This window comes from Gadus morhua, chromosome 14 (genome assembly GCF_902167405.1).
Source record: "Gadus morhua chromosome 14, gadMor3.0, whole genome shotgun sequence".
NCBI lineage: Eukaryota > Metazoa > Chordata > Actinopteri > Gadiformes > Gadidae > Gadus > Gadus morhua.
In genome coordinates, this window is record NC_044061.1 from 24,024,416 (window position 1) to 24,050,681 (window position 26,266).

At 45.7% G+C, this 26,266-nt stretch overlaps 1 protein-coding gene across 9 annotated transcripts in view; it reads right to left on the reverse strand.

Annotated features, from left to right (window-relative positions):
• shf (Src homology 2 domain containing F) overlaps positions 1 to 22,441 on the reverse strand; it is an 80,301-nt gene extending 57,860 nt beyond the window's left edge. For 3 of the 9 annotated variants that reach the window (XM_030376510.1, XM_030376505.1, XM_030376509.1), the window contains exons 1-2: positions 21,699 to 22,438; positions 6,324 to 6,456 (exon numbers count right to left, since the gene is read on the reverse strand). In XM_030376510.1, coding sequence (XP_030232370.1) covers positions 6,324 to 6,456; positions 21,699 to 22,130 — 565 coding nt within the window. In that variant the 5' untranslated portion in view covers positions 22,131 to 22,438. Of the gene's footprint in view, positions 1 to 6,323; positions 6,457 to 21,698 lie in introns of all 9 variants that reach the window. The other 6 variants (XM_030376507.1, XM_030376506.1, XM_030376504.1 and 3 more) reach the window with 4 other exon arrangements.
• Between the last annotated feature and the right edge of the window lie 3,825 nt (positions 22,442 to 26,266).

Sequence of the window (26,266 nt, forward strand, 5' to 3'; positions counted from 1 at the left end):
GACGCATATTTGTCCACAACCAGATGCTCAAATAGGCCCCAGGCAAAGGGCCCTTTCCATCCAGGGCAGAGGAAAGAGATCACAGTTTATAGGGTGTGAGAGAGAGGGGCAAGCTGTGTGTGTGTGTGTGTGTGTGTGTGTGTGTGTGTGTGTGTGTGTGTGTGTGTGTGTGTGTGTGTGTGTGTGTGTGTGTGTGTGTGTGAAGGGTGCCATAACCATCCCCCACTCACCGACATGCCTGTTAAAGTGGCCGTGCTTTTGGGTGAGAGACCATGACGCCTGGACTGGGAGGGTCCGGTCAGGTTACACACACAATACAACAACAGAGGAACTCAACACGGTAACACAAGGGGCATACCCAAGTGTGCCAAAGTCACCAAGTAAACACAAAGACCTATGCATCATCTGCTTGAATGGAATACGTCAAACAATGAATCCTTATGAACATGCAAATCAGTAAATAAAAGGAATGGGTTTCTGGCCCTAATCACACTGCCCCGATGGCAAGCAATGTGCACTGTAAAGTATTTCCTGGACAAAACGTCAGGACACATTGAACTGCGTGTCAACCACTGACTTACAAAAGCCTTGACACATAAGCACGGTCTGTGGTGCGGGGGTGCCGGTGGAAGGGCGGTGAACTAGACCCTGTGCCAGGACATGACATGTGGGTGCCGGTACTGGTAAATACCCCTCTCCTCATGTGAGACCGACAGCACCTCCTCGTTGGGAAGCTATCCAGGGGGAGGAACCATTAGGGAGGGGTTCAACTCCGCAGTGGACAAGAGACGTGTCCCTCACATCCAGCCCTGAGGACCACCTGTGGCATGCTTAGCCTGCTCCAGACCTTCCCGTAAGCACGATGACGGGATTTACTGGAAGTCCTACACACACACACACACACACAAATACACGGCGCATTCCTGGAGGTCACTCCCACCGTTGACCACTCAAAGAGAAAGTCATCCCGAACCATGACCTCATGATTTGAGAAAGAAGCTAGAAGATTCCCCCTTTCTACGCGTTCTTCCACTGCGGTCAGTCTCCACCCATGAGCGACGGGCTAAATACATAAACGTCATCCTCGAGGGGATTATCTGTCGGCCACGTCTCCCAATGCCCCGCGGCGGAATAAAGAAATGTCAAAGTTAAAGAGGACAGAGATAATCCTGAAATTACAGAGTGATTAAACCTGAACCACCCGATGACTTTTGTAAATATCGAGAAGGTGGATATTAAAGAGAAGACGTTCACATCTGACGTGCGTTGCCTGAACACGCACCGGATATGCTTCAAGTTTCAGCCTGAGGCAATAAAATATGCGCCGGCAGGCCAAGAAATGTGTCGCCACATGCTGTGTTCTCAGGGCCTGGAAGGAGTGGCCGCGCCTGGTGAGATTAAACAAGCCCCGCCCCTCTCCCTCCCTCTGTGTGGGCTCCCCAGACGACCGTCTCAATGCGGTCCAAAGGTGTGTGAAGTCATTAAAGCAGGAGTTTCCTCTGGCAGGGCCTGTTCTTACACTGCATGAGAGTTTCCCCTCCCATTTTTCATTCATTTCCTTCGGGTCTCTCCGGTACTTTCTCTTGAGAAAGCGCACGCACGCACACTGTAGCGCACGCACACCCACACACACACCTTATGTTGTAGTTTTTCTTTCCATTGTTTTCCCAAGTCATTCTCTCTGGCTCATTTCACCATCTCGCCACAGACAGACGAGGTCCTCCCAGAGACAACACTTCAACAGGGAGGTGGTCCCACCGCGGTGACTTACAGCCGTAATAACCTCCTCGATCTACCCACTCCATCGCTGCCATTGCACCTCCTGGGGCACACATCGCACATCGCTTACCAGAAGCAATGACGACCCGTCCCCACGCATACTGAAAGAGAAACAAAGTGGAGTAAGTGCCTGACCTATGAGTCAGCCCTTAGAAGAAAACACCAACGCTTTCTATTCTTTTTTTCTTTCAATCTCTGTGGGGTGTGATTGCCCTGTTGCACAACTCTGTGGCCGCCGGAATGAGGCCAGATAACCTGGCTGATCAGATACAGGCGGGAGGAAGAGGAGGGCGTGAAGTTTGTCCAAAGTTGAAACATGGGGGCGGGGGGCAAGGGGGGGGGGTGTTGCTGCTCAACATGTTGAAACACATGCTACCAACATACACAACATACTCACACATACACATGCGCACACGTGGACACACATAGCAGCTGGTTGCCGCACTCCTACTCCAAGTCTGTAAGCGTGTGTTTGTGTGCAAGTGTGTGTGTGTGTGCGTACATGTGAGAGCATGATGACGTGCCTGTTCCTGAGGATTGGCGTATCAGGGGGGTTGAGTCACGAACACTGTTGACACAACAGCACTCCTTCGGCTCAGTGGGAAGCCCTTTGCGTGGGGACCAGAATGTGTGAGGGGAGGGGGGGGGGGGGGGGAATTATGTGTGCGTTGCTTACTGCTTTAGTTATCAACTTCAACACAGTATTTTGAGAGGGGTAGATGGTGAAGCGTTTCATTAGGTCCAGCTTCAGGTACAACACACATCAGATCTCCTGCTATTCCCTCCATGCCTTAAGGAGGATTAATCCAACGGAAATTTTACATTTATTTAACAACACGAGGAACATGTAGGCCGCCGTGTCCTGACCCAAAGTGACCCATTTCCGACGTGCTCTGCCCGAGTGTGCGTGCGTTAGTGCATGTGTGGTTATTTATGTTCACACACGGCTGCTCAGGGAGTAGAGTGCTCTCCCCTCCGCGTCTCCCCCCGTCCTAGAGAAACAGCTCAAGGCAGACCGGTTCCGGTTCTACCGGATGATTCCACAGTGATCGGCATGGTAACGGGTCTGAGCAGCTCCCGGGCCAAAGAAAACAGACGATAAGTAAGTATGATAAGAACGAGTGGATTCCATTCAGAGAGAGAGAGAGAGAGAGAGAGAGAGATGGAAGAGAGAGAGAGAGAGAGATGGAAGAGAGAGAGAGAGAGAGAGAGAGAGAGAGAGAGAGAGAGAGAGAGAGAGAGAGAGAGAGAGAGAGAGAGAGAGAGAGAGAGAGAGAGAGAGAGAGAGAGAGAGAGAGAGAGAGAGAGAGAGAGAGAGAGAGAGAGAGAGAGAGAGAGAGAGAGAGAGAGAGAGAGAGAGAGAGAGAGAGAGAGATGCTCTGCATGCTGGTGTGAAGATGATGCAACTGTGACGGACATATTTGTTCCAAGTATACACACAGTGCCAGTATCTCGACTCCCGGCCCCCCGCAAATATTCTTTAGATAAAGCAACCAGAACACCAGCTGTACACAAACACTACATCAGTCGAGCGATAGGACGCAAACACACTTATGTCAAACAGATACAGTGGGACACACACCGCCACACATGTACACCAGGCCAATCAAAGCACTTACTTCTAATTAAACACATCCATAAAGGGCATACTGAGGGTTATCGACAGGGCATATAAACAGGTCTAGCGACTTGTCAATCAGTCCCGGAAAGCCTGGCGCAGGAAGGAGCTCAGGTGTCCCACCTCCGCAGCAGGTTAAAGGAAGTGAAGACCGGCGACCCATCAATCATCAACCCGCAGTCCCACTCACTGGGTAGGGCCGGACACACACACACACACACACACACACACTTTGCCGCAGGCCCAGCATGCCACACCTGACACTATGTTACATTATGATATAATATGTCGACTGTACAGTGTACAGTAAACAGACGATACAGTGTAGAGTATACAGTGTACAGAGTGGCTGGATCAGCGGGTGGGAACTTGTGGTACTTGAGAGAATATATAAAGTCCATAATAATTGGCAACTGTTAAAATAATGAAATTATATGGCGCGAATGTACATTACTAACGAAATTAAAAGACTAATTAATGGTTCAATATAAACGTTTATGTTTCAATAAAAGGTTGCCATAATGGATGCCCGATATATAGTACGGGGTGACGGACGGAGAGCCGGACAGAAAGGGAACGCGAGCGATACGAAGACGGAACAAGGAACTCCACCATAATTTGCATGAATGACAAATTGCTTGTTGGGGAGATTTCACCGGAGTGACGTCGCCGTTTCACCCGTCCATGCGTTGCGGACGGAAGCGCCTTCCAAGGTCGAGGCGGGAGGCGGCGTGCCCATGTGACCATGCTACCGTGTGAGCCCGTGCTACGGGGAGGAACCCGAACCTGCTCTTGAGAGCGAAGGCGAATTCAATCTTGTTGAGAAAGTCGAGCGGGCCGTTGGCGCCGGTGTGGACACGCACACCCCGAGCCGTAAACCGCCGCTCGTAAAAAACCCAGCGCACGTCTTATTTAGTGCCGATCGCCTGCCTCTGATTAATTTGATACACTGTTTTTATACGGAGCCATCAATCACCAGCCTTTGATTTTTTACAGGCTCAAACTATTGAACTATTCCACGGGCAAACCCCCCTTTCCATTTTTAGCGGAGGCCTGAATATTTGTGAAGGTGGTGCATAAGCATCTCGCCTGTCAGCCCAAATAATACCCAAACCAAGTTCACTCTGACTTGCGCCGGTACATCCTGCCACATCGCATGCGGCCCGAGTAGAAGGCTGTTCACGGGAACAACGGCTGTCATATTAGGGAGCAGTCGAGTGCGAGACAAGCAGAAAAGAAAAGAAAATCAGAAAATGATTACACAGGGAGAGCCGGGAGAGTGAGCCGGGGGAGATAGAGACTGAGACAACAGAGTCGGAGCATGGTTAGGCTGCTCCGATTCGGCAGTACTGTCTAGTACAAAACAATCTCATATTAACTCAACATGTTGTACGTGCCAGTGGGTTTTAAACATGTTTAAAAATCCCCCGGTGTTGTCTGACATCGCTTATCAAAGCATCGTTGCGGCTCCATCGAGGAACGCAGGAGAGAAATCCCCTGGATTACAATGAATATTAACAGGGGGTGGAGCAGAGCTGAAGAAGCAGCTATATTTCACAGGGAAGCCTGACAGCTCTGGCATAACAGCAGCAGCACAAACAGGAACAGGCAAGAATCAATAGAAAGCCGTATAAAAGAGAGAAAGAGAGAGAGAGAAAACGACCACAACTCAACGTCACGTCTATCCTCGTCCTGATTAGGGAAGTAAAGTCATTGGAGCAAACATTGCAGAGAGCTGCTCTCTCCGAGATAGACTCATCACTGTCGCCGGAAGGCAAACCTGTCTCATCGGAACAAAACCTTTTTCCCTCGGAATGCCACGGGAGACCGTGTAGTTCAACATAAATAAACCAAAGGAGGCTCCAACAGACATTTTATACCGTTTGTGTGCTACAAGCAGAAAGGGAGGCGATACATCATACAGTCAGCGTACTGTTGGGAGAGTGCAAGACAGGGGCTACAGGTCAGGGCAGAGAGATGGATGAAAACAAGAGATTGCCAGGAGGCCCATTAAAAAGACCATTTCAGAGGACGGAGCAAGACATTCGTGTCCTGCTTACTATTAAGAGTGACATAGGGGAGAGGCAGGAAAATCGGAATGGAAGAATATGACACAAATCCACCGGGGTTACAGCGGCATGGCCCTAAATGCCAATACCACACCTGAAGACAAATCGGTTGGAATTGTAGTCCTTAGGTAAAGCTGCTTTTAAAGTAGAAATACACGTAGGGCTAATTTGTGTTGCCGAATAACCCAGGGGTTATTACATTATAGATCAGTCATTTGGTGGACAAGTTTGTTGAAAAGGTTGTATACATTTCTTATCATGTGGGGCCCTACTGGGAATTGAACCTCTAACCCTGTGATGGATTTAATGTCATGTACCAACTGAGCTTAACAGAACGAATTTGACCACGGACCACTAGTACAATATAATCTAGTATTTCTTCTGTGTGGTTCTAGACGGCTATTGTACTGAGAAACCATATTTGTAAGTGAATGTGGTCGTTCCCTACTACAACAAACACGAACAAAATCCTTCAGTGTATTTACCATAATCACACCCAGCCGACGATGAAACCCCATACATCAACAGCAGCTTGTTGGTTTCGCTGCCTTGCTTCTCTTTATTTATTTACTTATTTATAAAAAAGCCCAAAAAATAGAAGATGGATGCCTCCCTATACGCCGCGGCGCCACTCCCTGCATGAGCAGCCCCGTCACGTCGACCGTCCTCTTACAGTCGGAGCCTGCTCATTAGCAAGCAGCCGACAGGCACACGGCCAGGCTAGCATCAGCCACAGCGTGGCCCATCTGCACCTCCGACACGGTCAGCAGTAAGGCCCTCACCGCTGACCCCCGCGCGGGACAGGAGGCGCAGGGCGATGTCGGATGATTAAAAGGCCAGGTGGGTCGGTGATCTACCTGCCATCATCCTCTGGGCCTCGTAGGGTTCCATGTAACCGTCGTTCTCCGTCGTCACCTTCTCCCCGCCGGTCTGGGCACCGCCGGCCTGCTCCGCGTCAAACGGATCCGCATAGTCCTCCAGGATAATGAGCTGTAGTGGAGCGGGAGGGAGGGAGGGGAGGGAGGAGAGGGGAGAGGGGAGGATAGGGAGGAGAGCGAAGGGGGCGAGAGGGAGAAGAGGGGAGGGAGGAGAGGGGAGAGGCAGGGAGGGAGGGAGGAGAGGAGAAGGGGAGGAGAGAAGAGGAGGGGAGGAAGGAGAGGAGGAGGAGGGATGGAAGGTGAGGGAGGGAGGGAGGGTGGGCAGAGGAGGGAGGGAGGGAGGAGAGGGGAGGAAGGCAGGAGAGGGGGGGGAGGAGGGAGGAGAGGGAGGAAGCAAAAGGGAGAAGAATAAACAACGGTGAGAGGAGAATTCATTGTGCTGCTCGGCTGCGCACTGCAACTCAGGTAGGCGTCCAGGGAGCTTGCAGCGCCGAGCCACTTGACCGGGCCCTGGCTCGGCTCCTTGGCGGCACGAAGCCCGAGAAGGCGAGCGACGCACGTAAATAACCGGTCCCTCCCGGTACGGCCGCAGCACGGCACCGCACTGACTTTGCTGTAGACCAATGAGCCGGTCCTCGGCAAACCGCTGGTCAGCCTAATTATACGATGCTCCACTGACAGGCCTGCGTTCCGGGAGTCCGGGAGAGGACCACAACTGCGCCGGGTTTCTTAAGAGAAACAATTTGGCAGATTTATGATGAGCTGGCAGTAAGCCGAGGCTAATTGCACGCTTTCTCTTTTAGTGAGCTTTTGGTGCACTGGGTGGCAATTAGGCGAGGTGGACATTGTAGAGACCCAAAAAAGGCCAAATCCCAGCTGGAGAGGAAAGCGGACATGACTCAGTGCTTAAGGGGCTGCAACATCTTCCCTTAAAAACGTATAAGGCCCTCACATAGAAGTGGGTGTGTAGGTGCAGAGTCGAGTTGTCAAGCGCTGCGGTGAGGAATTTAATTTTGCAGGAGCCATGCGTCTATGTAAACAGCCAACTGAGAGGACAGTACAAAACCCTAGGAATTTAGGAAACAGACCTTTGAATGAAGTGCTCTGGATTCTACCAGAGTTCAATACCAAGCCCAACTGGTGTTTGATCCCACGAGTTCATTCCTACAGGAAGGGAATCTGACAGTCTCACTATAAACAAGCTCATCATTCACCCACAGGGGCGGACCGAGCTCTACTCTGCCAAGCCATGTCTCCAACTAGCCAGCTTCCCTCAACAACCGCACATGTCCAGCGCCGACCACGCCACACTCCCTTCTCAGCAGTGCAAGCCAGGCTAACCCCTGTCCCGGCCCAAAGAGGACATGAAAACGCACAAAACACACCCACACACGTGGACCGAAGCCCAATCGAGCAATATCAGTATCAAAATCAATATCAAGATCGTTACACCGCTGAAAATAACAAGAACAGCGAAGGGGGGAACTTTCAAAACAATGAAAGGTTTTGCTCTGGAATTTTGTCAAGGTATCTGGTGTGCGATGACAGGGAAATGGATTCCTTCACAGATAAGTATAAGCTATGGTATGAATGAAGAATGTGTTTTCCTAGCAGCTGCTGTAGAACCTGCCTCCCATTCTTCCTTTTCAGTCCATTTTTAGGAAGAAAGAAAAAAAATACTAGAACTATTTCCCGACCCGGTTTGTAATTATAGGTTTCTCTCCAGCTTGTCTTCTATAAAAAGCGGTAGAAAATCCTACTTTCTCTTGGATTTTAGCAGGCGGGTTGCACCATAAATGTAGTAAAATGTACACCCGTCAGAACTAAATCAAATTCCACTGTTTACATTTGGGACAATGCTGGTTGTTGTAGCAACCGAGATTGACAATAAAAAGTGCTTCAGCTGCTTCCACAACAACACCTACATAGTGCAAACTCCAAAGAGATTATAAGCAGCCCTGGTCATAACGAATAGTGTATGAATCACTGCTGTTGTAGATATGACGGCCAGAAGTCATCCGAGGTCAGGACATAGTGCGCAGGTTTTCAAAAACAGCTGTTACTTTAAGGTAGGGAAGGTGGATCTTTGCTCACTCTTACGCGCACCATAAAATACATAGTCGCTACACTGTCTATTGGCCCAAGGAAAGGGGTCCCAAAGTGTGCACACTCAAAGTATTACATTTGAAATATGGGGTATGAAAGCTCCCCTAGAACAGCTGTAATTGCCTCTTCTCTGCCACTAATTAGGTCCACGGCAGCAATTTGTGGTTAAATACCATGCTCATGGGATCCCGGGCAGTAGTTGTTGAGAGGTACAGAGCATTACTCACTCTGCACGGTTCTTGGAACACTGAGGTTACAATTTCTTACCAGAATTAAAACCATTCATGTCCTTCTTGACTTTGGATAGTTTCTTGAGCACAATGGTATTTTGGACCAATGCTTGATATACTATGTGAATTTATGAGCTTAATAAACACATTGTTAAAATACATATTTAAATGATAAAAACCATGTAAACAAACTCCAACATTTACTGATATAATTCCATAATACATGCCATGAATAGTATAAAATTACATTGAAACGCTTTGTTGCGATATCAATCACGGTAGCCCTGTCTTCAGTGACTTTGATTAATGTTGATGATTAATGTTTAGCTTGATTAAGGTTTAGTTTGATTAATGTTTACCGTGTAGCAAGTCAGTGTGAGACAAGTTCTCAAAGACTTTGCATGGTGGAGGTTTGTGCCAAGTAACAAGCAGCATTTTGAAAAGGTATAATTAACACAATTAGACGATTCTAAAATGAATGATGCAGTCATTAAATAGTGCCACAGCTGTAGCTTAATTACAGCCTTTGTTGTGCACACACATGCTAATGAGGCCATTAACGCTATTTATAAGACGCACAGAAAGGCCAAAAAACATGTACCCAAACGTGGAATGTCTTTTTAGTGGCGTTTACTAATCATTAAATCACTTTGCGTTTGACATGCGAGGCTGCTGGGTATGTTGACCCTAACTAAAACCCAAACTAAAATGACAAGCCTCTCAAAAATACCGCACATTAACGGATGAATTGGTTTGAATCAACGGATTAAGCGTTGATTTGGAAAAGTAACCCTGAAGTGCCGGGTACTTTTCTGTGCCATTACAATGCTCTACATTCATAACATCCTGAAGGCTTATGTTCCTACACAAAGCTAATGTTCTTGCGTCGTGCCACAAATGACCTCAGCCTGTACGCTGCCCGGCTCTCGGGTTACGTCCTCAAGGACACTCTGGCAGCCGTTACTGAACTTGAAGATAATTTTATCCACTTTACGGCAACTAAATGTTCTCAGCTTGCTCTCGTAGAAAATCTCAACAGTCAACAGCCGGCCTCGTCGGGGCTTAGCCTCGTAAGACCCGACTGTACGCTGGAAGAGGAGCTGGTTAGTATTCCCAAATTGTTTCAGTCTGCCCCCATTTGCCCAAACAGCAGGAGGAGTAGGTCAGGCACTGAGATGGGTGCTGGAGGCAGGGTGTGGAGGGGTGGGGGAATGGTAAGCAGTGGGGTGGTGGACTCTACATCCCATCTGCCTTGTGGCGAGCCAGGGTGTGTCAAGACAGCAGCCACGTCACACGTGTTGCGAAAGTCAAACTCACCCACGGACGGCTTCTGCAAGGCCTCTGGATTTCAGATCTAAGAGCTAAGCCGGGGAGTAAGCCTTGAGACTCCGAGGGCCACCTTCCTCCCAGGATTAGGGCCTGGCCCCTGAGGTAGGCGGGCAGCTCAAGGGCTCGGGGCACGGCTCGAGAACTTACTCAATTACACCCACGTCGGGCCAGGCGCCGGCGTTCCCAGGGTGACCAGGTGTTCCACCTGTTGGTTTTCAGGCGGCTTGAGAACAGTGAGTAGAAACCATCTCAAACTGCTTAGCATTCATTGGAGCTCACTGGGAATTAGGTCGACTTCGATACCGCGAGAGTCGAGGCAGAACATTAGCGCATGAGGGAGACCAGAAGAGGCACCTGCCACTTTGGTTTGGCATTCTGCAGCAACACTGGGGCCTTTCTTGGATTACAATTCAGCCGGGCTTTCATTCAATTACAATTCAATTGGGCTTTTGCGACTTCCATTAGAAGTGAGAAAATAAGCAAAAAATGTTCTCTCTCTCTCTGCTCTCCTGATGGAAAGAAAATGAGTTTAGTGGGTCCATCAAAACGTTGCGCTGTAAAACCTAGAAAGATTGCTCAAAATGCGTTTATGGTAATCTGTTGAAATGACACCAGAGTCGTACGTTATTCCTGTGTTAATATTTAATCTGCATCTCATCCAGTTCGATACAACACTTGATTAGCATTCCAAAACACACACACACACACACACACACACACACACACACACACACACACACACACACACACACACACACACACACACACACACACACACACACACACACACACACACACACACACACACACACCGTGTACCACCCGTTAGTCGGTGGCACGACCACACACACACACACACATCGAGTGGCAACAGGCAGCCTCGCTCAGCGACCAGCACCCTGGAAGGCCTTTTCTGAACGAATGCGATATGAAAGTCACGGTGGGTCTGAGAATGATTGGAGGCGTCAGGGGGTCCGGGGAGGGCTGGTACCCTGCAGAGACCACCAGTAGGGAGAGGCCGCTGCAGCACAATGACGGAGGAGGCGTGAGTCGATGGCTGACGTGGGTGATTTATGCCTCACGCCACTGGGGATTTGAGCCCCTGATATCCTGGAACGAGTCAGTACTTAGCAGCTCAATTGCATTAAGCCGTTTCAAAAATGGGGGCTCTTAATGCCGCTATTACTCTCTTCTCCCCCTCCCCCCTCCCGCCCCTGTTGTTTGATGAAGAGAACATACACTGTGCGTGAATGAAACACTCAAGGGAAATGGGGAGGGATAGAAGGCCGTATTTTGTGCCATTTGAAATATTATAGGATACTACTCAGGAGAACGCTGAACGGACAGTATGGGATTTGTGAGGTCTGGCCGCTGCTTCAAAGCGAATGGGCAAAGTAGTTCCGTTTCTTATTTATATTCGTATTGCGGTACGCTCCAAAAGAAATAAACTAAATAGAGGCCTTTTTTCGTTTTTTGCCTTTTTTAATATTATTTAGCATACATCTTTCTCACGTCCTTCTGTACAACATTAGATTGGTGTTCACTCACCAGCACGTTTCGTAGCTATTCTCGCCAGTGGAAGTTATTAAAATGTGAGAACTGCCAGCCTGCAAGCAAACCGCTCAGGAAGCACATCCTCGACCTCCAGAATACAACTCCAAAATGAGCTTTCTGTTTCAGCCACCATATGTTATTATTCAGTGGTCGATGCTACCTGACACTACAGGCCCAATGGAGAAAACCAGCATCGGAGTCCAAAATCCTGCTGATTAGTCAGATGCATTATCCTTATAGATGCTGTGTTGTGTTCCCTACCATTTGAGAGCAGCAAGAATGCTTGGCACAATGGCATTGAAGCAGTCAACAGCATGGTTGTCAATTGGCCGCAAATTATGTAAAATCTCTCAAGGCAGGATAGTTTTGATTGTCGTATTCTGTCCATGCCATTGAAGTTTCAGTCGAAGGACAAAATTGATCAAGACAAAAAGTGGCCGTTTTTTGAGCAGCTTTGGCTGACGCTAGAATCTCCCGCATTGTCTTTTCTCTTTGAATGCTTTGAAGTACCATTCAAAAGAGATCTAGGCAGGAAATCTTACCTCTGGTCATTTATTTAAGAAACAATAATGGCCAGTCCATGAACAAAATACAGTCACTTTCGATGTAATCTTTTAATAGGATCCGTAATACTTTTGTAGAAGTGAGTACATCTTGTTACGATTCTATGAGAATAATTGCAACATTTACAATTGTTATCCTTAAGAGTAAAGGTAAAGATAAAATAATATCGCCCAAAGCTTAAAACTAGAAAATGTCATCCCTTGACATTACAGAACCTCAATCACTTCTGAGAATGAAGGAATGCTTCAGCTATGGCAATGCTTACCTCGACAGCAGGGGCAACTAATCTAGTTAGTTATAATGATGGATGTTGTTTGTTCCCTGTAATCAGTCACAAGCAAGTCAAACTCAAGTACCAACTTAGGTGAGGAGCACTCTCTTCTCTCCCCCCCCCCCCCTCCATTATGAAGTTGAGGTTGAAGGCAGGCAATTAGTAAATAATTAAAGTGTCTATCAAAGAGCCAAGTATTAAATTAAATGAGAAATGGCAAGCCTTTAGCCCTTGAGATTTTAACAACAACAGTATAGTTCCACTGGATCTTTAAAGCGCATGCGAGCAAAATGTGAGCCTTTGTCAATGTAGAACTTTTTTCTCGTTTCATTTGGTAAACTTGACAATACATTCGCCACAGCACAACACGTGTGGACGTTTACACAACAACAACCTCTATATCTAGAGGCTCTGATGAAAGGATCCACTCTGCATCTTAGTCAGCGACTCCCACGTGTGTCGCCCGCTGGAAGGCATCTGCCTGGCGTTTCAAAAGCACACGCCACTTTTTTCATGCCCATTTATTTATCATCCCCAGCACCGTCCCTGCTTCCCTTTAGCATTCAGACCACAGAAAACATTGGCTCCTCTGATCTCAGTGCTTTTGCCAACGCGGGCCGCCGTTCGTGCGGCAGTTGGCCTGGAAAAGCCAAGTATTTTTGGCAGCAGCGATTTAGCCAGCCATTGATCAAGGGTTGCATTAGAACACTTCCAGATGCGGCCACAGTGACACCGATACCGTGCACTGTGGCAGAATGTCAAGCGGGAGAGACATCAGAACTACATAATAAAAGGAGAGTGGCAACAGCATTTGGCATTTAGTGTAAGGGTTGTGGGTTGTGGGGGAGGGGGGGGGGGGGGTGCAGTGTGACACATTATGTGCAGCTGTATAGCCCCTCCCAAGCTTTGCCCTCACTGCCAAGCTGTGGGTTACTGTGCATACATGGCAGTTTTTCCAGCTTGCATCATAACTATATAGCACACGTGCACAGCCATATACACAACGTAGGGATATTCCATTTATCACATTTGTCCCGGATGTGGATCGGTCCATGGCAAGCTCACATATTCAGCAAAAAACCACAATCATCTATGTGCAGATAGTATGAAATTAGTTCACATTTGTTCAACACCGGAATCAGCTAGGAAATGTCATGTTGTTGCAACCCAAATGCAAAGTAAAAGATAGTTGCAACCTCACTTTAAAAATAATGGTACGGCCCTGATGGCTCATTGTTCCTTATCCTTCCAGCCAAGGACTAGTGAGCCAATGGTAAATAAATACTAGGGGTGGGAATCTCTTGGCACCTCACGATTCAATTCCGATTCAGAGGTCAACGATTCGATTCTAAAACGATTATTGATGCATCTCAAAGCATTTTTTTTTATGTACATTTCCATGCGGGATTTTCAAAAGAAAATACATCTGAATTTTCTACTCAGAGTTTGCTAATCACTTCCTACTTTTGTGATGATCATTAAAGAAATCAACAGATTAATTACCTTGAACAATACAATAATCAATGCAGCTTACATTACAACACACTATGGAAGAAGGTAAAAAAACTGATTTAGTTTTCTTTTCCTTCTAATCTTTCTTTTCTATTTCATTAAAGAAAAACATGCTCTTAGTCAATTATAAGAATAATAACTTGTGTGTCGTTCTTGTGTCTGGCTGTGAGTTTGCGTGCATGCTATGCGTAGGCTGAATCGCAATCGCGTCCAGACAAATCAGATTGGCCAATACACATTGAAGATAAATTAAATAATTTTAAAACTAGTCAAATTATCCCTCTCGATCAAACAGAATGTTGCAGGAGGCGAACAAATTAAATTAAAAATTAAATTAAATTAAAAAAAAAGAATTATATATATTATTATTTTTTTGTACCGATTATTAATTTATCTAGAACGAGAGAAGCATCGTTCTACACAGAATCGCGATGCATCGAAGATTCGATTATTTTTCCCACCCCTAATAAATACCCAGAAGTCCTCTGGATTTCCTGGTTGAAACAAACCCAACATCTGCTTGGGTCCGTTAAGAATAGGGAAAAAACGGGAAGGTGGCAGAAGGTGCTCTTAATGTGTGACAGATATTTATGATTAAGTACTTGACAACACACTTGACAAAATCCAATTTCCAAACACTGCTCCCATCTCGCCAGATTTATTAGCAGAGTTTCTGCTGCCTTCACCCAGAGAGAGAGGTGCAGCCCAGGAGTCAGCAGAAGAGAATTATATGCCACAAAACAGTCAGAATTTATGAATTATTATGACCAACTTCAACACTGGGTATACTTAGGCTTAACTACACAATGGCTCAATCTATATTTAGAAATAGACATCTGAAATTCTTCCAACCTCCACTAAACTAAAATTAACCAATGTGAGCACTATATCTACATATAACCATTCAAAGCACAGGATACACTTTTATTCTTCTGTGTGCTGCTTCTACCTAGCTACAAAATTTGTTTCAGACAGACACTTTTACAAAAATGGAAATTCACACAGAGATTAAGACAAATGGGTTTCCCTGTTGAAGCCAATGTGTGAAGCAAAACCATGGGAGAAGAACGCTAACATGCACACAAAACTAAACCACAGCCAAACCAAAAGCAAACCATGTTGACATGAGGCTGATTTGATTGTGGTGGAAAGCGGTGTGGCGAGTATGAACCAAGTACCAAACACGTCCGCCAGAGAACAACAATGAACTGCAGGGTGGAGGTCCCATCCCCAGCGTCACGACACACAGCCCAGAAAGGGAGAGTCTCAGAGACCAGACAGGCTGCGGGTTTGGGTCTCCAGAGAGTGTTCACAGCTGGTTGACAGTAGGGCAGAACCCAGCAACACTGTTTCACACTTGAACCTACTAAAGCGTTGCTCGACTTGAAACAACAAGTTGGGTTTTTTTCAGCGTTGATGGAGCGGTCAACGTAGGGGACGGCGGATTTGTCCAGTTAGAAAAAGGGAATGTCACCAAGTTGTAAACACTTCCTGCCAGGAAGAGAGCACTTCCTTAATCCTGAAGCAACCCAACATTTCCTTGTTTTTCACACAAACAACTGTGCTTGGTTGCCTGCTTTCTCTGGCCAAGACCCTGATAAACCCATGAAGGATGAAAATGGCTGAACTTGTGTAATGCGACATCCATGAGCCTTAAAGTTAAATGTAGAATGGAAAGCCAAAATAATCATAAACTCTGTCAAGAGAAAAATAACTACATAATGATGGAGCTTAAATCCCTATTTATTTTGTTAAATTGGCTACTTCATAGTGACATACATAGTTTGTCTAAAGGGATGTAGGCCAATGTAAAATAAACAGAATGTCATTGCTATTTAAGGATTCTGAACTTCTCCTTAAAAAGGGAAATAGTTGCGTGCATTAGGGAACTCTTTACAAGGGCTTAGGTATTACACCAAAGAACAACCAATTCTTACTCTGCCCTCTTAAGTGTAAACACAAAAACAGACCTTCCAGCCTTCAGCCCACAATCCAAAGCTATAATCACACACACACACACACACACGCACACACACACACTTTCTTAACATGCAAAAAAATGAAAACAAAGTGAAAAAATGGCAGTGCCCCGCAAAGATCCTGTCTTTGTAACATAGAAGGCATGAGCCTTGAGGGTTTAAATCGTTTCCTTTTAATCAGTGTGACGGTCTGCCTGCCCAACAGAGCTGCTTCCTTCTGGGCTGTGCTGCACACACTGTCATTAACCAAACCAGTGCCATGTGTCTACAGATCCCTGATGGCCAGAGCTGCAGAGCTGGTGCGGAGGGTAATTGTGACCTGGTGGAATTCTTGGACTCGTGTTCGGCAGCAGATTTAGAAAAATAAACGGGCCTGAAAAAACACAAGAACGTCCACCAGCCTGCACTCGGCCAAAGGCAGAAAAAAAGAGGCAAATTGTGCATAAAAGCCAGCCACCATCTCCAGGAACCATCCAGAGGAGTCTCACATGTGCGGTGGTTGTACATAAAAACTAGAGCTGTCAAGCGATTAAAATATTTAATCGTGATTAATCGCATTAATGTCATAGTTAACTCACGATTAATCGCGTTTAATCGCAAATTATTTTTCTATGCTAAATATCCCTTGATTTCTTTGTCCCATAATTCTTCTCATTTTAATTATCTTATCAACATGGTTAAGTGCATCGGCTTGCCTTGTTCAAATGATTTTTTATTGATAACAACATTGGCATATACTGATCAAAACAGGACGATGCAAAAAAAGAGCCTATAGTGCAATTAAACGACTGCTGTGAACAAATGTCATTTGAACATAGCAGTCAGGCTACTGCTGTTTTGAGCCAAAGAAAAAAAAAAGAAAAAAAAAAAAAGTTTTTATTTTTTTTAAATAAAACAATTGCGTTAATCGCGCGATAATTTTTAACGTCGTTAAAATTGGTTTGCGTTAACGCCGTTAATAACGCGTTTAACTGACAGCTCTAATAAAAACAAAAGGTTCCCACAAACTTCCCGACATTGGTATCTAGTTTTTACACCCAATAGTGCTGAAGTACTTTGCAATGCTATAAAAACATGGGTTCTGTTGTCCTGCCAGAATCTCGTCTCTAATGACAAGCAGAAGGTTTAAGACGAGCCAAGATAAACTGTGACTGTGTGACATGAGCCTTCCAGTACAACGTCTCTCTCAGGACGACTTTATTCTGCCGTGCTCGGCGCCCAAAGCGAGTAAGCTGCTAGAACTGTAGGGGGGGAAGGAAGGAAACCGAATGATGCTACTTCCTGTCCAGCACAGTGCCCTTTCAGGACCTCTGAACGGGGTCGTAGGAATAAACTAACGAAGCAGCTTGTACAATGTCTCAAATAGACCGCACAACCAAACAATGAAAGTCATGTTTGTTGGGAACACGGTAGAATGTCCAGTTATTCCAAGCACGGAGTAAAGGTACTATCGTTGTAGGGGACTGCACCTAGTGGGCCAAGCGTCGTGGGTGGCATTCCTTGAATACTTCCGCAGTCAAGGCATCCGTGTGGCATTCCTTGGACACCTCCGTGAACAATGGGCCCGGAGAGGTGAATGACTTCAACCATTCCTTCCTCCTGATGTCAATAACACCGGAGTGGACTTTCAGTCTATTTGTGCATTAATGCAGAGCAAATGTCTGGAGATATTCTACCAATCATCATCATCATAATCAATATGATTGTCACTTGAAGGTGTGAGTCACGATGATCAATCAGTTACTAATGCTGCCAATTGTGTCGTAATTATAATAAAATAATAAAGATTCCCTAATTACCTTTTTAGTGTCTCACTGCTCTCACACTAAACAACGGAAGTTGTGACCTTTCAAATAAATACACGGCCGTTGAATATTCTATAACAGTATCCAGTGAAGCTGAACCAGTCGTTTACAGCCAAAAGGTTACAATTTTGGCATACAAATGGTTCAGGTGTCAACAGTTAAGTTAAACCATTGAAAGAAAGTAAAGAACATCTCTTATCATCTCTCTTAAGTGTCGAGCAAGAGGATAGACCTAAATAAGTGTCATTCATATTAAAAGTATCATAAATGATAGTCTGTATTTTTCCACAAGAAAACTGTCATGATGTAGCCGCGTCTCGACACCATATCCCTGCCGCCAGTTATAAGCCAATTACATCCCACTGTCCGTTGAAGGACACACCCTCATTCAATCACCATGATCTCATTATCAGAAACATGATCCGAGCATATTCTTCAACCTTGTAGCATTCATCTCAAAGAGATGCATTGAGACCAAAGTCTATAGATTATGCCAACGCCAAAAAGCCAATTACATAAAGGCTCCAATTCCTTTATATTCACTGAATCACTCACAAATAAGTGAATACAAGATTTGGAGATCCATCTCACACTGCTCACATAAGAATACAATAGAATAGATTCAAGCAGCATGAACATCTCCCAGGCTTAATAACCCTTTAGAGCCCGTCAGGTGCAGAGCTCAGTCATTTCTATGGCTTTCTCCAGCTTGCTGGCTGTGCAGATTTCTGCACCATCTTACACGAATCCCTTGCAGACCAGACAGGCAGCCCAATGCCTCCTTCGTGGACGGCCCATTAGCGTGGTGGATGTTTTGTCCTTGACTCCGTCGGAAGACACAGCTCCTTTTCAGACGAAACCTACGGCAGTCGCCTAAGTGTTTTGAAATGCCCACAGTCCCCGAATCTCATGATCAAAATCCCCCTAATATAATAACCTTCAACCACTTTCCATTAGCGTTGTGCCGGCTGCGGTCCCAAGCTGTGCAAGAGTCTTAAAAATCGACACAAATAGTGATAATATATTCTACAACGTGCCACCTCAGCAAATCAACGGATGAAGAGGCAGGGCCTATAAAAAGGCCCACTAAAAGGGAACGAGCCAAACAATGCAGAGGACATATTTCAAGCCAGATGCCCCTTGGCCACATGACAGCTGTCAGTGCTAATCCAACGGCGCACGGCTAAAAACAGAAGCCTGTTTGCAGAATGACTGAGTCAAACATTGTGAAGCCCAGAAGGCTTCCAAGGCCAGATTTAAAAATGGTTTTCCCCGAGACCAGAGAACAATATTGATGATGACAAGGATGTCTCATCCTGGACGCACGGCTTGGCTTCCTTTTGTTTACCCCATTTGGCCACTTGTCATCACTTTCATGTAACCTTGAAGGAAGTTGCTGAGTGGAGCGATGAGCTGAGAGATGGGACCTCTAATTAGTTCCAAGGCCGGGTGATAATTGATCATCACTCGCAAACCGCTCTACCATGAAGGACCGTAGTCGTAAATAACAACAAACCTAAACAATGCCTTGAAAACAACAACAGCTCTACTGCTGTGATTCAGCACGTTACAGGGTCAACACATACACAGCTGCATGCATGCAGGTCTCTATATGAACACAGGATTACTATATATGAAAGTATTCTTTATCCTCCGGGTTCTCAAACCCCAAGAAGTATTCTTAAAGGCCGGGATTAAGAGGAGTAGAAAACACTTGACCCTACTATTGGCATTTGAGGTGTTGGGTAAGCAGTTATATAATTAGCATTCATGAGTCAAGTAATTAAAACATCAATGTGGACAAGCCCTGCCGTTAAGACACTTAGTGCGTGCCCCTTTTCTCGTCCGTCAGCACTTTTCGGCCAGTAAAAAGAAAGCGTTGCTTCAGTGATGACACAGTTTTGTTTTTTCTCTTTGTTCAAGCTGGATCAGAATTGTACTTAAATTATCTGATGTCATTCGTTATACGGAACATTTCTGTGTGTCTGTGTTGTCTCTGTGTCTGCGTTAGTGTCTGTGTAAGTGTCTGTGTCTGTGTACGTGTATCTGTGTGACCAAACACCTGCAAACGGAAAAAGAGTAAACCAAGTGTTTGCGTGACCCAAAAGTCACGGTAGTTAATGTAATCTCTGCTAGCCTCTGGTTGCTCCCTTAACTGCATGTCATGAAAAGCAGGTGGTTACCGGACACCATGTTGGCCTTATTCCAAACATGTGGTTCAGGTGTGATATCGCTTAGTCTCTTATATTCAAATTTGTTTATGGGCTACATTTGAAACACTATTTATTTAAGGACGGACGTAAAGCTATCTCCATGGCTACATAAATGATAGCGCTGTGAGATTTCAGGTTTTGAATTGTTTTACTGCCAACCAAAAATCTGCAATTATTGCAGCACTTATATTGGCTTGACTTTGAGACTCGGATCAGAAAGAATTATGATCTTAATTATCGTTATCTGATTTGAGTTTTTCCTAAATATATTGCCAGCATGAATTGCACTAAGTAGGATGACAGCTAGAATTCACTCCATTCTGTTGAGCTGTACACAATCATTCAAATAAGAAAGTGCCGTCTCCAAAACGTTAATTTGCAGAGAATGTTTGAAGATACCGTTTCAGCACATCAACACATGAAACCATATACCCCCCCCCCACACACACACACACACACACACACACACACACACACACACACACACACACACACACACACACACACACACACACACACACACACACACACACACACACACACAATAACATTGGCTGATGAGGTCTTAAATCCATGCCTATGCGTCTCCACCTCCGTCTGTTGAACCAGATGCTCACTGAGGTAGAAGCAGTAGTAACTGTACATCTCCGCTGGGCCTGCCATGCCTAATTAACTCGGAAGATCCCAATAAGCCTCAATTAACGCAAGACAGCTATAATCAATTGAATTAGCTGATGAACAGCAGTGAGTGTGGACATGGGGGATTCTGGTTGTCATTCTTCTTTTATATTTTAAAATAGAGAAAAATATCAAAATACATATTCTGTTCCGAATAGACAAGTCCGCTGCAGGATTCAGTCATCCATACAGGCACAGGTGCTCAATATAGGTGATAGGCCTACCCCATGTAAAAGTGGTTACATGTTTCGGGGAAGGAATGCCAACAATGTCAGGAAAAGGGTAATTGGATGCGTTTTTCCACACATGATTGCGTCCTTCATTTGCATAGGCATGGGAGGCTGCCACATTCCCTGGATGGACGCCTCTTTATACGCGCTTAACCTTGCAGACGTCCAGCAGTCTCAAGTTTCTCCCGAACGAACAACATGCGGTCTGACTGAATTCCAGGCAGCGCACAACTACGTGACCCTCACAACCCACCCTGCGGGACACTTGTCCCGAGGAGGGCTGCAGAATGGGGTCATCCGTCACCGCGTCTCCTCTGCGTCGACGTGCGCTCTGGAGGTCTCTTCACGCACGTTGCAAAAAGTGACCGAAAAGTAAAGCGGGATTTTTTGGTTAGGCTGAAAACTCGGGTTGTAAACTTACGGGTTATGTCACCACGTTATTGTCTATCCTTGTTTAACACCCCTGCCTTGCACGTTAGTATCCCACTGACATGAAACTAAAGGTTTCCATAAACACAAAAAACGCCTACAGGGGAGGGGTGTCTTACTTGAGTCGATTCAGCAGAGTTAGGTGAAAACGCGTCATCATAATGTAAGCTCGTAGTAGCCCTGCTAAACAGACCTATGCTTGATGTTCCACTAAGTAGCCTACAGTAAAATCAGGGCAAATGTGTTGTGGTTCTCCCCCGCGGCTCAGCGGGCTTCAGGCCGGGGAGGGGTGGCCGTCAGCCCGCTGCTGAAACAAGTTGTTCAGGTTACAAGTCACAACGACCTTCCCAACCATGGGTGAAAGGAGGGGAAAGTCTTTTACTGAGACTAGGAGTAAGCAAGCAACAGTAACTCGAGGTTAGACCCACTAGAAACGATTGTTCACTCCGCTCACCTTCTCTTTATTGTCGTTTTCCGACGGAGGTGAAGACGGAGTTTTCACGCTCCCCACCGATACCGCCTGTGTGACGGAGACTCCTCCGCCGGGGACAGCGCTGGACTTATCCACCGTCTCCACCTTTATGAGCCGGTGCTTTGGAGACACATATTTCAGGTCCGAAGAGCCCACAGTGTTTAAACTGGATCCGTAGGAGATATTTCCACCTGGGGTGTACGGGTCTTCGAAGTCCAGTGCTTTCTGTAGTTGGTAAGCAGCGAGGATGTCCGGCTGAGCGGGGCTGGGGTAGGTGGCCCCGGATCCCGGGTGCTTGTAGCCAGGCGTGCTGGGCACACCGGTGGGACAATACCTGTAGTCCGGTTTTGGAGGCGCCGGAGGGGGTGCTTTGGTAGTTTTGAATCCTAGGTGCTCCTTGAACCACTTGGCCATGCTGCCAGTGCATCGCTCAAAAGTCAATTTATAGTTGTTAGATCCCCCTATCCTGGCCAGTTTGCGCGAATGTTTCCCAGCGTGGGGGTCCTTGGTCCCACTCCGAGCGGCTCCGGAGCGCCTCTCAGTCCCTACTTCTCCGGCGGGGAAACACTGCCCTTCTCGCGGCGATCTCCGTGTGTCACAGTCAGGCACTTTCCTGGTTTGCCGCAACTCTGTCACACTGTTGACGGCGCTATGCTGTTCCTCACGTCACATTTCTTAACTACTCAACATGTAACCGCTTGCGGGAGAGTAACACACACGCTTCCCTCCCCTGCCTGAGAACAATCACTGCCACCTACTGGAGACATGGTGAACAACACACACACGCACACACAAGCATGACCACACACACACACACACACACACACACACACACACACACACACACACACACACACACACACACACACACACACAAATATATGACCACACACACACACACACACACACACACACACACACACACACACACACACACACACACACACACACACACACATGATCACAAACATACACGAACACACACACAGACATGAACACACACACACACACACACACACACACACACACGCTGCCTATAGAGTAAAATGCCTTTGTTTCAATCTATAAGATACATATGGGATTTGTAGTGGTTAAAATTATGGAATAGGCAATTGAATCACTTCTGAAAGTAGTTTTGGTTTGACGTGCAAGAAAAGCCTGCCCCTCCATCTGAAATTCATATATTCCAGAGCACAGTGTTTCAACTGAGTGCTTTAATCTACTCTCTTCAGCATAGCATTTTCAATAGCACCCATTGGGTGAAATATTCATACAGTCCCCTAAAGTACTGTTGTGTTACACTACACAGGAACATCGGATTGCAAAGTGCATCGATGACCATTGAAGCGAGATTGGGCTTTCTTTATATCCTCTTCCGACCGAATCCAGTGTCGACTGGTTTATTAATCAGACTGACTACAAGAGAAGTTCAATGTTTGGTGCAGTTCTCATACAGTCTTTTACGGACAAGGGTACAAGTTAACATTATAAACATTTATTGTGTTTTGCAACCGGAGGACATACAAAATTCATATTTTTTCCTTCACACACTCAAGCATACAGTGGGTTTATGAAGCAATATTTCAATTTAATATCATCACACACAGCCCAGGGAAAGGCGTGGACAGCTCATTTTAACACTCTAGAGGCCACAAGTGTTGAAATCTTTACAAGATATCTTATTCCTTAATTGAAATGTAGTCATCTTTGCAAGGTAAAGAACCAAGGGAAAACACCTACTTCTATACTTCTATAGTTCTAGATGTTTTCCTAGTGTGCATGTCTCCCTTGTGTTTCTCTGAACAATACAAATTGCAAGCATATCAATGAATATCTTTTGAAACATGATATTTATTTGTCTGGGATATACATGTTTAACTGTTGCTGTCACTGTCTATATACAAGTATATACAAGTGTTTGTATATATTGATCATATTAAAAAAAATATATATATATATTTGTATATATATACTGATGTGTTACATATATATATATATACAGTCCCCTATATATTTGTGTGTGTGTGTGTGTGTGTGTGTGTGTGTGTGTGTGTGTGTGTGTGTGTGTGTGTGTGTGTGTGTGTGTGTGTGTGTGTGTGTGTGTGTGTGTGTGTGTGTGTGTCTTTGTATGTGTGTGTGTGTGTGTGTGTGTGTGTGTGTGTGTGTGTGTGTGTGTGTGTGTGTGTGTGTGTGTGTGTGTGTGTGTGTGTGTCTGTGTGCGTGCGAGCAACAGTGACTATGATTTGGCGTAGCCCCCTTGGAGACAGACCCCCGGTAGTTTCAGACAGGGAGCTATTTTTTAACCTTGAACTTAGTGGGCTGAACATGTTGCCCTTGCAGCCATTGTGTAGCCATATGGCTGAGCTGTCAACCCGACTGCATTCAACTGAATTAACCCACAACATTACATTGTACAGAAAACTCTCAAGATGTTACCAGGATAAAAACATGTGGATGTCAGTGAATATCATCCTTTCCTTTTTTTCTTGGAATGAACTGAATCGAACACAAGAACACATTCCAACATACAAGGAATGTACGTCGCTGTGTATGTCCTCATTTGTCCCTCCTCCTTTCGCTTTTTCCAGGAATGAGGGCTGAGAACACAATATAATTATGATTTAACGGTTCAGGAAAAAGCCCAGATGTGTCCCTGGAGGCAGTCACCCAAACAGCATCCCCAAACAGAACCAGATAACTATTTATACACCCAGAAAATCATAACAAGCCCGGGGCATATTTAGACGGTAGCCGGAAGAACAATCACCACACGATGGCTTTGGTTTTACTACCTCCACCCTGAGCCAAAAGAGAGCCAGATACCAGGCCCTGAGAACCAGTCAGCAAAGAACCAGTCAACAGACAACCAGGCAATAGAGAACCAGTCAACAGACAACCAGTCAACAGTCAACCAGTTAACAAAAAACTGTTAACGAAGACCAGAGAAGTCACCAGAGAACCAGTTAACAGACAACCAGTCAACAGACAACAAGTCAATAGAGACCCAGGCAACAGACAACCAGTCAACAGAGAACCAGTCAACAGACAACCAGTCAACAATGAGCACTTTTCCCATTAATCATAAATTTCCTTTTGCCTGTGTGTTTATCGCCATTCCAGCATAAAAAAATGTTGCAGGGTTTGTGTGGAATACCCGTGCACATGACTGTTAGTTTGTTAGTATAGTGGTGAATAATGTGAACTGCATCGTTGTGCACATCGATCTGCCTTTTAATATGCTGTATTTGTTTAATCCCCTGCAGCGTTCACTGAGACGGAATGGCTTCTAGAGGCTTGGGTTGCAAACACATCACAGAATCAATGGTCAAGCAAGACTTAGTTCCCTCAGTAGACACTTATTAATGTCCACGCCTTACATTGTAGGATTGTAGTTTTCCAACTCAGATCTTCCGATTGAAGATCTAGAAGACTCAAGCATATATCCTGGCAGGAAGTGGACGGGAAAAATCACAACAAAATCTCTGTTGCAGAAACAGGGCACTTGAGTAGACAAGTGAACACTATGGAGCTCTGTTTTCATGCCCCAGTTGCACATACATACACTCATATATTTACAGATATAAACAAATACATTATAAACCCAAGTATATTAGTCCAGTCAAGTAAGCAAAATCAGTTCAAATGATGAATATAGGACATACAAATATTGCATCTATTTTGTCTAGTTTATCTTTGTGATTGAAACCTTGAATCATTGATCAAGGTAGGCCAGTAATAATAATGTCTACTCAATCTTGATTGACTCTAAAAGCTCACGGTCATTGACTGAATAGCACAATCCTTCCAAGCACCATTCTCTTCAATGCTCTCTCATTTCTACACATCATTCATCTGCACCTCAACTTCATAATAATAAGAAGAAAACAAAAAGGTTAGAAAGCAAAAATCAATAACAAAATCACTCCGACTCCACAGGCCGATCAATTCCATGAAATGGCGATCGTCCCAATATTCTGTACACCTGTCGAGCATGGAACGAAGATAAAACAATACAATTACAGAAATCCTTTCATCAACACCAGAGAGCCAGGAAGAAAGTATGTTTCTCCACGGTCCATGTCCACCGATTCAGGTAGAAATATTGCATTCTGCTCCTTCGGGGGGTTCCATTCTTTATGAGCTGTGCCTCTGTGTTTGTGGATCAATCTCCACCTCAGCCCCCCTGATTGCTGTTATTTTTGTCTTCCTCCCCGGGCCTGTCACTCAGAACGGTGCGCGGCAGTGCAGGTCATGTGCACGGGAAATAGGCTTCTCACTCACACACCTTCATCTGACAATAGAGGGCCTGGCCCGGCCTTTGTTGCAGGCAAGCCCTCCACCACAGAGATGACATGAACCACTAATGGCTTCCCCCACTGGGAAGGAGGACAGGCATGGACTTTTGATCGGAATCTGTGTGTGTGATCCCCCCCATTTCCCCCACCCTCCCAAGCCTTCCCTCCCCTGATGCAGGTGTGCATACTAGATTTGAGCGAAGAGTATATTCACTGTTTTATTACTGCAGAGGGCTGGGAGGCCGGTGCAGTGTG